Source organism: Marmota monax, unplaced genomic scaffold, assembly GCF_021218885.2.
Source record: "Marmota monax isolate L192 unplaced genomic scaffold, Marmota_monax_Labrador192_F-V1.1 WCK01_AAM20220418_F8-fsc00061, whole genome shotgun sequence".
Classification (NCBI taxonomy): Eukaryota; Metazoa; Chordata; class Mammalia; order Rodentia; family Sciuridae; genus Marmota; species Marmota monax.
Window position 1 is genome coordinate 5364835 of NW_026695230.1, and position 14783 is coordinate 5379617.

General features: G+C 39.5%; 1 protein-coding gene across 2 annotated transcripts in view; it reads right to left on the reverse strand.

The window, feature by feature from the left end:
• Nell1 (neural EGFL like 1) overlaps positions 1-14783 on the reverse strand; it is an 840108-nt gene that overhangs the window by 608458 nt on the left and 216867 nt on the right. For both annotated transcript variants that reach the window (XM_058576884.1, XM_046438336.2), the window contains exon 10: positions 7892-7965. In XM_058576884.1, coding sequence (XP_058432867.1) covers positions 7892-7965 — 74 coding nt within the window. The remainder of the gene's footprint in view (positions 1-7891; positions 7966-14783) is intronic.

A 14783-nucleotide genomic window follows, 5' to 3' on the forward strand; every position in this document is an offset into this window, starting at 1 on the left:
GAGTCATAGGAGAACAATTAATTTTTTCAGATGGGAAGAAATTATGAAGATGCCACATTTCAGGAAACTTAAATAATGAAATAAAAGAAAAAGAAACCTTGCTAGCAGAGGAAATAGACAAGAGCTGAGCTATGCAGGTATCGCGGTACTGAAAAAGCATCTGTTAGATGAGCACCAGCTTTCCCCTAGATGTAAGTAAAATTACATACAATAAAGTGTTAAATATTCAGTAATTGAATCTTTATAACCAAACTTCATCTAAGGCCCTCTTCATTGGCATCACTTGCATCTGTGTTGAGTTTCATGCTGAATTTTAAAAATTGGCCCATTGATTACTCTTTAAAAAGGTGGAAGAGGACCTCACTCTATCTAAAACATTTAATTTTTCTCTCCCATTCTTACGTTCACGTTTAAGACAACCAAGAAGCAAGCTCCAGAAGGGGAGTCTCATGTAAAGCCAAAAGGCAGATCCAAACACAGGTGGGAGAACAGGGTGCAGCTGGACAGGACTTTTCATTCTAGTATCTCCCTGCTTCTCCACCTTTAAGGTTGGCAAGAACTCCCACTGTTATCAGGCATACCCGTTCTTAAATATGAGCATAGGTATAATATTAAATGTCAAATGTAAATCTCCACTGCTCATCTTTTGCATAAATTATCTGTACCATAATTTCCTCACCTCATAATTTCCCACCCAGACAGTATAGCATTCTTTGTCCTGTTTTTCTTTAATTTTGCTCTTTATTTCCTAACCTCTTACTTTTTAAAATTCCAAATATAAAATGAGTATACACTGTTTTTATAAAACAAAACAATACTGAAAAGGCTACGAAAACATTTTTTTTAAAAAAGTCACTCATGAAAGGTTCTTTTTACAAAGGGGGCTTGCTTTGACTGCTGATTAAATCAGTCAATAATTCTAATCAACCTCTAACATATTTAATGAGTAAGATCATAATTCCAAATGTTTAGAGAAAAACCTTTGTGCTTGAATTTAAAATATGAACTGTGATTATTGTTGCATAAGTGCCAATAAACCCATTTAGTCCATCTACATAATTAGACACAAAGCTTTTTAACTTTATTTTGAAAACTATCTCCAATGAGAGTAATTTATGATTAACATTCTTAAATCATCCTGATTATGGTATGTTATTTTATGGTCTCTGCATTGAGCTCTGGGTTTAGTGGGAAAATACCATTCTTGTAATACTCTCATTTAAGAGTTACAATCTCCATGTCATTGGTCAAATAAAAGCAATTTTAAGTTCCATACTAATCACTGTGCTAAACTTGAATCTCTAATAACATTTTCAAGTCGCAAAGTATTGCTAGGCTAAAGAAATGTTGCAAAAAGAGCAATACTGAGAAATATTAAGTTTATTCATTTTAACTTAAAAAAACAATACATTAACTTCTGGAAATACTTGGGGAAAATATTTGACACCAAAGGATTTTCCTCTTATGGCTGAAGACTTTTTAAAAAAAATGGAAATGGATGGATCTTCAGGTTGTATTTTATCAACTGGGGATCTCCATTTGAATCTCAGAACACAGAAATTTATTTGACATATTGTTTCCTCTAATATCTCTAGGATAGTACTTATATAGCACCATTTCAGATGTATAGGAAAAAAGTCAATTCATTACACACAATAGATGCTATTATGATTTGGATCTGAAATGCCACCCCCCTTGCCAAAAAGCTCATCTATTAGGCAATGCAACATTATTCAGAGGTTTTAAAAAAAATTGTATTATGAGAGCTCTGACGACATCAGTGGATTAATCCATTTGCTGGATTAATCATTTGAATAAACTACTGGATGGTAACTGTAGGTAGGTAGGGCATGGCTGGAGGAAGTAGGTCACCGGGAGAGTGGTCTTGGGAACGGCATCTCTCCCTTGCCTCATCCTGTCTCTCCTTCTCTGCTTTCCAGTTGCCATGAGTTGAGCTTTGCTCCACCACACCCTTTCACCAAGATGCCTCATCTCAAACCAAAGCAATGGACTTGGACGACCATAGACTGAACTTCTGTAACTTTGAGCCCCCAAAAACCTTTTCCTCTTCTAAGTTGTTCTTGTCAGATTTTTTGTCACAGCAACAAAAAACTGACTAACACAGATGCCATAGAGCATTGGGGCTTAAATCTTTAGAAGGGCTGTCTGCTGGAGATCAGAAGACTTCTTATCCTATACCTAGTCCCCTCTCTCCACATCCATTAAGTGTGTCCCAGTGCTCTTCTTTGTGCTTTTATAAATGCTACACTTGACCAAGAGAATCAACGGGTCCTAGCCTGACCAATTTGGATTCTTAGATAGATTGAAAAGTAATCATTCACTCTTTCTGAATCTACCCCTCTAAAATTCAGATGTGAAAAATATTTCCAAATAAGTCTAACAGCATCAGGAGTGGCAACAGGGGAGGCAAAGAGAAGAAATTATGGAGCCAGACCACAAAGATCTTGCACCCAGCTAGCTCACTCATCAGCCATGTGGCCTTGTTCTTCTGTGACCTAATTTGCAATTCTATACAGTATCTACCTCTCAGGGTTAGTACGAGGCTTGCATAGAATAATATGTTTAAAATGCTTTAAACAGTGTCTAGAAAAGTGAAGTTAGCCAATCCCAAATAAACAAATACTGAATGTTTTCTCTGATATAAGGTGACTAACTCATAATGAGGTAGGGAGGAGGAGCATGGGAGGAATAGACAAACTCTAGATAGGACAGAGAGGTGGGAGGGGTAGGGAGAGGGCAGGGGTTTAGCAATGATGGTGAAATATGATAGACATCACTATCCAAAGTACATGTATGAAGACATGAATTGATGTGAACATATTTCATATACAGAGATATGACAAATTGTGCTCTATATGTGTAATAAGAATTGTTATGCATTCTGCTGTCATGCATTTTTTAAAAATAAAATCAATTAAAAAAGAAAATAGTAAGTGCTCAAGAAATGTTAAATAATACTGTCAAATGCCCTTCTCTCTGTGCACAAAGTAACCATTTCGTAAATAACTGCTGAAAGACAATGAATAAAAACATGATGTCTTTTTTTAAAGAGGATAAAATTACTCATGTGCATTCACACACATGCACGCATGCATGCACACTCCAGTTGTGCAAAGAGAATAACCCGTCTGCTCAACTTCTTTCTAAATTGTTAAAAAAAAAAAAAAACACCGAACATACTAAAGATGAAATGAAGTATATATGGCATCCACAATGTGCCAGTAACAGTGGTAAGTACTGCGCAGATGAGTTGGCATTTAAATTCATTTAAATCAATGTATCTTTCTCGGGTCCCAAATATGTCTGCCTTGATCCTCTCTGATAATAACAGAGATGAAGTCATAATAGTGACCCTAGCTAGAGTGACTCACTGCCTCCACCCAATATGTAAAAAGGGGCTGCTAGTTATAAATGATGGATCCATGGCTGGTGCTGGCATCATAAGCAGAGGGGGAAACTATCTTTCATCATTTGAGCTTTCCCTAGGTAAAAGAGAAAAGCAAGGGTTTTAGAATCTAAATCAATTTCCTTCCCCTAGAAGTGAAACAATTTACAGAGCACAGGACATCTGTCTTATATTCAAGTAGGACATACATAGTGATGTAAAATAATAAAAATAGCTCTCATTTAATGAGGACTTACTTTGTGCCAAGCATTGCATTAAATTACTCACATACTTTGTCTTCTTTAATCCAAACAACGTCCCAATGTGGTAATGGGCTTGTGCTAGTCCTAGGTAAATAATCACCCCCTCCTATCCCACCACACTCCAAGGACTGGGAATTTTCTTGTTGATGGAGAGATCACAAAGCCCTCACTGTCACTCCATTCCTGCTTCTGCCACAGGCTAAGAAGCCCCTATAACCAGCACCTATGGACACAGAGAGACCACCACACCTATGTATCCACCAAACTTCCTGGACCCATGGAGTCTCTGGCATTACTACTGGCAGCCAAAAGAGGCGAATGAGAAATCCAGTAGGGATATTCAAAGGGATTAACCCCTAAGGTAGATTCTGGTCAGTGAGAGACAGGATATGGCAAAAGGGCCCTTTCTCTTCAAACTCTTATAAAGAACACGATTTAAGCTCTTTTGTTAGAAAACTTCTGTTCAGTCTCTATATGCCTCATTCTCTTCAATCTTCAAAATACATTCCTTCCTTTTCTCTAGGGACCTGATGAGAAGAAAATGAAATAAAGTAGTTAAAAGCACTTGCAAAGAGGGTCTATTCTGAGACACAGTGGTTCTGTCAGCCTCTCAGGAGATGCCTCACAAAACCCGCTGTGCTTTGTCTCAGGGCTGTGGCTTCTCTGTAATGCATGCTCTTATGTTTGCCCCCCTGCCTTTCCTTTATTACTTCCTTGGGTCTGTCCCTCTCTTTCATTTCTAGAACTGTACCTCTCCTTCCCCATCACCACCAAAGATTAAATAAATAAAGCATCAACACAAAAGTCCATGCTTCAGATTCTACTATCTAACAACCTAGACTAGACATGTAGGCAGTGTTTCTATTCTGTCCAATTTTTCCCAGCTAACGTTGGACAAGAAAGGGATATCTGGTTGAAAGGCAATGGGGCAAACATTCCCTTATTGAAGTTGACGTCATTCACAATCCCCTAGGGTGGGTGGTTCTGCCTATAAAATTGTCTTAAGTTGTAGTGGGTTTGAGGGATCAGGAGAGGGAAAACATGCAGGAGGATATAAGAACCCTCACTTCTTTTACCTAAACTAAGCACGTCCTACCAACCCAGCTCTTACTGGAACCCCTTGGTAGAAAAGAATGCAAGAAACTCTGAACTTCACTAATAACCAGGTCAAATTCCAGAATTTAAATCCAGGTTCATTTGAGTGCAGATTTTGACTTTTCAACCACAGTGTTACTTGCAAAAGTAAACAGATTCACTCTTATTCTCTGGAGGGCAAAAGCAACTTCACTGGGTAGAAGTTACTGAAACGTAGATTTTCACTCATTTAAAGGAATTTGCTGATCACTTAATGTTCTCTAGCCATGGAATGGTTACCTATTGGGTTGGTAACAGGGGTATTTTCAAATAGAAAAACTGTATCACAAAGTCTTATTTTGGTAGCTGGTGTCCAGTGATGCCTGTCTCCCTGATGATGCCTCTTAGTATTCATGCTTTTATATCATCCTTTGTGATGAATCTGGGCTCACCCTATATCAGCAAAAGAACATAGAGGAAGTGACACTGCACAGCTATCAAGCTTAGGTTATAAGAAACATTGGAATTTCTACATCAGATCTTTTGGGTGGTTTGTGCTGGGGGAAACCCTAGCCACCAAGTAAGAAACCTTGAGACCACTATGTTGTAAAGAAGCCCAAGGTAACCACTTCTAGAGGCCTCCAAGAGAAAGAGAGAGATAATAGACATAGAAACAGAAACACAGAGAGAAATTTCTGTTCCATTTATCTTAGTTGATGTGTTAGCCATATAAATAAAGAAACCATCTTGGACATGCAGCCATGTCAAGCCTTACAGGACTTTAGCTCCAGCAACATGTGAGATCCCAAAGTGAGAATCATCCAGCTCAGCCTGTTCAACCCATACAACCCTGAGAGATAATAAAATACTGCTCTTAGCCACCAAGTTTTAGGGAGTTGGTTATATAGCAATTGAAAGCCAAAATACTATCAAGTTCTACATGTCTAGAACTAGTTCCATTTTTTCTCCACTTGTTCTCAGCTTCAAAATAGTCCCATTTTTTTAGCTTTATTAATCAAATGCCCACTCCCAACCCTTTAAATCTTCTATAAATGACTTAAGGACAGTAGAAATGATTGAAAGTGATTCATCACAGCAAAGATATGCCTGACAGACTGCTCCTTCCTAGACCATGGCTATGGACTCTGCTTCTAAAGTTTGGGGACTACATAGTCTCTGCTTAGTCCCAAATCTGGTCTTTTGGCTTTTTAAGGATTATGTGAGTGGTCTCATTTCCTTCCAATAAAATCATAATTTTGCCTATATTATTCAGAGAGGGTTTCTGCCAATTGCAACCAAAAACAGCAAATGTCATTCCCTTTGGCCAGGAATCTCGACATCTACTTGGTTCCTCCTCCTATAGCCACAAATCTAACTATTCATGGACTCTTTTTAATTCTATTTCTAAACAGCTCAACTTTTCTATCACCTCTGGCCACTGCCTTAGGTCATTAGCATTTCTACAGCTGTTCAAATTCACCCAGTGCTCCCCATGATCCCCTCCACACAATCAAAATGAGCCTTGAAAATGCAAAGCTGTCATGGCACACCTGCACGCACCCCTTCAATGGACCTTCACCTTAAGATCAAGTTCAAAACTGGTATTCTCTGCTCTGTCTCTGTAGCTTCGTCTCTCTTCATTCTCCCACATTTGACTTCACCAAGTCAAATTTTTTGTATTTCCCTAAATAATACCTGACTCTTGGCATTTGTAAATGCTATTCCTTTTTCCTGGAATGTGCCTTTACCTTCACCCACTTAGGAAACAATTACCCATAAAGACCAGTTACCACCTTCCAGAAGCTCTGTTTAACCCTTTGTTGTTGATTCAAGGGCTTCTAATCAATGCTACTATATAGCATGAAGGACTTCCCAACAGCGTAAGCCTAAATATCCCATACTATAACTTGGTTTACTTCTCTCTTCCTCATTTATGTCAAGATCTTCAGAGAACTATAAAGTCTCTCATTTAATTCCAATTTCTTGCTCTCTGTCTGGCTCACAGCAGGTGTTCTAAAAATATTTCATGAAATACTAAAAAAAGAAAAAAAAATTGTTCATCACTATATCTCCATCTCTTGCAATAACACTTGACAAAAGGTATAGGCTCAATAAATATTCATTAAATAAATGAAAGGATAAATGAATGAACAAAGTAAATTGAATCATCACAATGGAGAAAGATTTGTGAATAAGCAAAAATGTCAAACCACAGGACCTTTAATATTCTATCTCACAAGCCCCAAATGATCCAGCCCCGGCTATCCCTATGGTTTCATTTCTTGCTGCCCTCTCCTTACTCATTCTATTTCAGCTCTGCTGGTATAATTGTTCATCCCTGAAAGTGTCAAGTAAGCTCCCATCTCAAGCTGTTTGTACTTGCTTTCCCTTTCCCTGGAATTCTTCTCACTCACATAACTCTATGGCTGACTCCCATGCCTTATCCAGGGCTTTATTCTAAAATGACATCCTCAAAGAGGCCTTCCCAGACCACTAATCCCCACCCCAAACCTCTATCCTTTCAGCCTACTTCATGATTTTAGAATAGAATTTGTCCTTATATGGTATATTTGTTTATTCTCTTACTATCTAGCTCACTAGACTGCAAATTATATAATGATAGAATGTTTTCATTCACTGCTGTATTCCCAAAACCCAGGATAATAGTGGAATATAGAATTTATTTAACGCACATTTGTTGGACAATTACTGAATGAAGTCTATGGTTCTATACATCTTATTTCATAGGAGCAGGTGTACAGAAGACAAGGCATCTTCTAGCCATCATTAGCCACTAGGAGTAGAGCTGGCACTGTTATAGCTAGCATCATAGACCATTTCCTCTAACACCAACTCAAAACCCTCCCCCAGGGTCACCCAACTTCACTGTCTCATAGAAGCTGCTAACTCTCCACTTTCACATATTTCCTAAGGCTTCCTCCCTGGTACCTGATCCACAGCTGACTATAAGCTAATCACATACTAGTAGTGACTGGGCGCCCCCATCCTTGACTCCCGCCCACTGCAGAGGGCTTTATCCATCAGGAACCCATCCAGGCCAATAAGCATGCTCAAGAACCTTATTGAAAACCCACACATCTATCTATTAACTCTCCAAAAGTGACAGGAACATAAGATTAAAACTTACTCGGCATTCCCTGCAGCTCTTGGTTAAAATCCGCTGGCCTTCTGCAAGAACTCTTCCTCCATAGATACATTTTGCTGTAATAAAACAGAAAAATGGGTCAGTTGTTCATGCTGTGCAACAAAATGTCAGAGGTGTCATCCAACTTTTATAGATTCCACAGAAACATAGATTCCCTGATTCTAAGCAATACAGATCTCTTTGTCTAAAGCCAGACATGGGAATAGTGTGGGGGATAACCTTTGAATTCCCCAGTCAGGCCTATCTTGATCATGTTCATCTTGCATTCACACCAAGGACATATAGTTATTTTATTGCAGCTGCCAAAGGAATAAAGAAATGAATTAATGTATTAAGGGGTTAGAACAAGAAAGAACTGGTTGCCATCAACAGAGTACAATTAGTAGTAATTTTGATTGTCACTCCAGCTATAAAATGAAAGGAGGTTCATCTATGCCCCATTCATCCGAAAACTGTGGCCACAATGGAGAAGGTTGCCATTTATTTTTCCTTGTCATTATGGTAGGTAAGTGCTCTTAGCCTATGTGTTTTTAAGACACTCAGAGACAACTGAGAAATACAAGACAAACTAGTAAATTGCTTCGTCAATGTGCTAGAGAGACTTCTGTAGAAAGGTGAGCCTAACAGGCTAACAAGGAGGGCAGGGGGTAAAAGTAGGGCTGTAGAAAATTTCATAGAGGAGCATAAATGGAACTTCAATTTAGATTCCACTGGGACTCGGTCCTTAACTTGCTGACTCACTTTAAGCAAGTGCAAAACACATCAATTTGATATGACCCTAATGTGAGTCCACCAGTCTCTAGCCACTTCAACAGGAACCAGGAAGCAAAGGCCTGATTGCTCCCTCTCCTGCCCTGATGAGTGCCTCTCTGACCCTAACACTCAGGAGAAGCAGAAATAAAGACATGCACAAGCAGTAAAAAATCTCTCTCCCACAAACTCACTGTCAATCTTATAAAACCACCTCATCTTAAAGGGTCTCCATGTCTATACCTGTTAAAAACAGGTTGATTACACGTGGTAATTTCCTACTTCCACTGTCTTCTGATTCTCGTGGAATGTTTAAATATGTATATCCTCTATAATTAGCTGATCCATCCCCTTCTTTTAACATAGGAAGAGAAGAGACACTAGTTTACTTAACATCATAGCTCTGTAGTAGATACTGTGGTGTGCTACCCCAAGCCCTTCCATGACCAAAAGACACAGTCCAATGATTGTTGGAACAGTTGGCAGCTAGCAGCTCTCGGCTGACTATCTAGAACTTGTCCTAGGTTATAGAGAGTCAACTTGTCCAAGGTCAATTCCCCTTCCTGGGATAGCCTATATCCAATAAGTGGTAGATGAAGGTGATATAAAGTTCTAGTTTCTTTACTCCACTTAGGACAACTCTGAAAGGCAATTACAGTTCTGAAGAACCCCTACAGGAATAACTGAGGTGTTTGTAACTGCACTGAATTCAACTTCTCCTCCTGCCCAATTCTGTTTCTTTCACTACCTCATTCCTACCCCAGAATTTATACTGGAAGAAGTTCCTAATGAAGCCTATGGAAATCTCTGCTTCAGAGTTGGTTTCCCTCTCAGAACCTGACTGGCAGCAACCCCATGCCCCACACAACCTGTTGTGCTCTAGTAGTCCCCTCTCAGTGAATGGCACCAGCATTCTCCTTGGCACCCACACCCTGGCACCTGGGGTCAGGTCAACTTCTGCCTCTCACTCAATGTTGTGTCCATGAAGTGCCCAAATCCTAGCAATGCTCCCTCCTTAAGTTTCTCAAGTCAAATTACTTTTCTCCATTCCACACTCTGCCCCTGACACTGTCTTCATTGAGGCCATGATCATCCCTCCTCTTTAGTACTTCCTGAACCTCCTAACTCTCCTATGTTCTGATCTCAGGCTTCTCTTCATACAACAAGCAGGCATATTTTTGATGTGCAAATATGAGGTCCTCTGTAAAATCATTATGGATCCCTGACACTTTCAGAATAAAGAACAAATTCCTTAATTACCACACAAGGCCATGTATGTTGCTCTTATCTCCCAAACTTTATAACTCACCAAGTATGTGCTTTCACTCACCCTCCCAAACATTCATACCTCCACATATGCTCTGGCCAAACTTTCTTCTTCCTTCCAGGATTTGCATATAGTTTTCTCTGCTAGAGGGACATTCAGCCTTGTCCATCTTCCCCTGGCACCTCCTGACCTATATACCCATCAGTTTCAGTTCGGGCATGATTTCCTGAAGATGTTATTCTTCACCTTTAATGCTGGCCAATTGCCCTCAGTTTGTGTTTCCATTGCACTTTGGACCTAATCCTGCAGAGCACCTATCACATTACATCTTAATTTCCCATTTTATTATTCATCTTCCCTGATAACTATAACCTCCATGAGGATAGGAACGATTCATAACTTTATCTGCAGCATCAAGCCCAGTGGATCTCTGGCCTTATTGTTAGTAATGATTAATAGTTCTAAAATTAATGAGTTCTACTTAGTCACAAAACAAACAAAAAAACAGTCAAATTCCCAGCTAAGAGTTAACTCTGCAATTTAATACAATTTCCAACATTAAAAGTAGATACTGAGGTTTTAGAACAAAAACAACAAGAATGGAGAATCAATACAATTCCCTAAATTGAGCCTTTTACTCCTTTCGTTAAAAAAGGAAACCCATCCCTGATTATCTTTTATGCCTCCGTTTTCTAGATAAGCCATTGATCCTAATGATGATCTGGATTCCCTAATTTGCTTGCATAGAGACACCACATCTCCAAAGACCCGGAATTCCTATCTAATAAATTCCCATACTCCCAAACACAGCTGCTGCCAACTTGGCAAGGTGGCTCACTCCAGAGTGACAGTTCTGCTAAATGCACTGCTGTCAAATCTGCCATCTGCTTCTTGGCCCATGCTGGGAAGTACAGAAATAGACTTTTCTTCCTCCTTTGCCCCTTGCAACTCCCACGATGGTATTAACACACTGGCTACCCTGTCTTAAGACATTTGCTTGATTCCTTTTTCCTCTTGGACAGATTCACCCCATAATTCTTATCTGGAGAGAAGAATGTCTCACTGAGTCACATCCATCCCTCAAATTTACCAGTCCAGCATAAAATCAAATATCCACTGAACTTTATGCCTTTACATAGGAGGGTGATTTAGGGACTGGCAAATGATATCAACATGTTACTACAAACCCCAGTCATTTGCAACTGTGCACTGGTGCAGAACATGTATATGATTAGGATGCCAACTACCTATGAAATTATCTCAGACAACTTTCAGGATCGCCACTGGAGGTCACAAGAATTCCCTTTGCTTTCCCATAGTCATTCCTACCTCTATGACAGTGCCCCTCCCTCCCTGCCACTGCCCTCCATATGCTTAACATCAGTCCTCATTATCCAACCTCTTGATCTACAGCCAAAAGGCTTATTTTTGATGTCTGAGGAAATTCAAGCATAAGGTGAGTCAGGCTCTGGTGCCTTTGGCTGGGACATCTGGGACTTCATTTCAACAGCCTTCAGTGTGAGTAGAAACGTAAATGGATACCTGAAGCCGTTCATATCACGCCAGGGACATGCAAACTAGGATATTTCACAGTGTCCAACCATGAAATTGAAACCCAGCACCAACACACACTTCTCCATGATGTCAAAAACAAACAGACTGGGGATTTAGAGAAAGAGTTAGGCAGTTGTATCTTTTTACATCCCAGATATCTGGCCCTTCAAAATTGACCTTGATTTTTTGAGTGTGGGGGTTGGACACTTTTGCCATTTGGTTGCACACTGAATAAACAATTGACAGGTATGGCTTAATGTCCCTGTCACATGTAGATATGAGATTGCTCTGTCTTTATTTAGGTACTTGTACTCTGCACACACTCCAGTCATCCCTTGGCACTCAGCAGCCTAGAATGTCAACACTAGCATTCTGCTTTACACTTTAAAGAAGAGTGGCAGATCAGAGGGGCTAAAAACTCAAGAATTTGTCCTTCCTCAGTTAGCTAATTCATAGCCCCAGCTTTAAACACGACCTCTCTGAGCAAGACACTCACATCAAACTGGTTGTCCTTCAGGCATCTCCAACTCAAACATGCTGAAGAGAATTTATCAGTCCCCAATCTACTTTCTCCACCTGCCTTATATCTGTTAATCGTCCTATGAGTCTCCCACAGGCTGTTGTTCAAAACCTGGCAACCTCTCCCTCACAGACATTCATGCAAAACAATGCTTATCGAATATCTATCCCGTGCCAGGTTCTCTGGCTGTCACTCACATCTACTCCTGCCTTTGCATCTCTCTAGGCAGTGCCTGACTGCCAGGCTCATCACCTCTGCCTGGAATTTGCCCAAATCTTATACCTAACGCCCCTGCCTCCTGCTCCGTGGATGCAGTGGTCTTTCAAAAAGCACTCCTTTAAGTATGCCACAACCCTGCATGAAAACCTTGCTTTTACAACCAAAATCAATGCTGCGTCTATTTCCATGATTTTGCACATGCAATTCCTCTAGCAAGTATGTTATTACTCACCTTGTGCACCTAGAAATTCCTACACATTTGTAAATATTCTGCTAAGCTGTTATCCGTGAAGTTTCACACACACACACACACACACACACACACACACACACACATTTCTGATGAAGTTAATTACTCCCTTCTCTGTGCCATCTCTATCTCACATCATGTTCACATTACATAATGTTCTTTATAGTAATAGAGATGATGCATGAAGTGAATAAAGCAGATAGTTTAAGAGCATCAATTCTATAGCCAGACTGCCTAGGCTCCACCTAGATCCCTTGGGCAAATTACTTTTCCTCTCCATGCTTCAATTCCTCATCTGTGAAATGGGAATAATAGTGGATCCTACTACCTTGAGTTGTTAGAAGAATTAAAGGAATGAATGCACATAAAATGACCTAGTTCCATTCCTAACACAGACTGAATCATCTACACATCTCTACTGTTGTACCCAAAGTTTTTAGAACAACATTTGGGATAAGTGACATCAGTAAGGATTACTGAATGACTGCAGTAGACTATAATCTTCATTATCATCCACAAACCACATTGGCAATTTCATTTCTATTTCTTACCTATAAACACCATGCATTGTTTTCAGACTACCTCCTTTTCCCTCTACCACTTCAATTTCTTTACAATTTCTGTTTTGCATAGCTGAAAGGTTTCTTCTCCTCTTTTCCTCCTCCTTCTTATCTCTGGTAGTTCTCAAATATATCTACCAAAAGAATATAGATCTTGGGAAACTGCTACCTGGAGATTCCAATTTGTAGGTCTAGATGGGGTTCAGAAAAATCTCCAGTTTAAGAATTTCATGGGAGGGGGAGGTGATGTGTGCTAGCTATGCTCAATATGCCTTGAATACAGCAGACACCCAATATGCTTTTAAGGAATGAAATTCCTGCACCATATTCTGGATCCACTATGGACACCTAGACAAAGTTCTTTCATATTTCCACACAGCTGCTCTCCTTTGTAAGTGCTCCTGTGACCACAACAAGTGCACAAACATTTAGAAAGCCAGCAGACAAAACATCTGTTTGCTTGTTTCATCACTGGGAATTGAACCCAGGGACACTCTACCACTGAGCTACATCCCCAGTCCTTTTTATTTTTTATATGAGACAGGATCTTGCTAAGTTGCTTAAGGCTCCACTGAGGAGCTAAGTTGCTGAGGCTGGCCTTGAATTTGTGATCCTCCTGCCTCAGCCCCTCAAGTCGGGGAGAGTCATCACAGGTGTGGGTCACCACCCCCAGAAACAATGTGTTTTATGTATTAGCTCTTTTTTCTGAGTCATAACATACCTCCTTGTGGTGTTCCTGGAATACTGCCTTACCTAAACCCAAAGAGAATCTTAGAAAAAGGTTTTTGGTCACATAAAAGAAATTTACTTGAGGCAACTCTCAGAAGAAATAGAAAAAAAAAGTCAAAATAAGGAACTGAACCAAGGGAAAATAAGTATCCAATAAATAATGCCTTCAACTATATTTATGATAGCATTGAATGTGAATGGATTAAATGAGCCAATTAAAACAATTCAAATTGTCAAACTAGTCTAAAAAACATGATCTAACTGTTTGTAATTCATACCAGTTACACTTTTTTTTCTCTAACCTTTGTCAGTTTTAATTGACAAAACTATATGTGTGTATGTGTATATATATATATATATATATATATTTACTTAAAGTATACAATATGATGTTTTGAAATATGCATACATTGCAGAATGGCTAAAATGACTAGTTAACCCATGCATTGCCTCATGTACTCATTATCTTTGAAACGCACAACCAAAGTAAATATTTTTCATCATTTTTTCTGGTGTGAAGAGATATAAAAACTTCTAGAAATTCCACTGACTATCTGCTCTCATCCCCCAGCACTCAACTATCAAACCACTGTAGCCATCTTCTACAAAGCTATGAATATCCACTATGGCTCCTCTTCCTGAAGCATTCTACCAGTGTCTTCTCTGCTCTAACAGTGCCCCAATACACAAGTCTGCTATACTGCACTTACAATTCTGCACACTGAAACCCAGGTCTCTAGATGAAAGGTCAGCTCTGATGGGGGAGGGGGAGGGCTCTTCCATTGCTATTCTAGGCACCCCTGCTCAGTAACTGCCTAATGCATATTTCTATTAAAAACTAGTAAAAGATGAAAGCCTTTCAGGCCAGAGGTTCTCAACCTTTTAATTACCTGAGGTACACTGTATCATTTATTTTTAATTTTTTCTTGAGTGGTATTCTTAATAATTTATTTGTATTCTCACTTTATTAAACTCTGAACACGTCAAACTATCAATCAGAGCTGCTGAGAAAATTAGTGCCAACT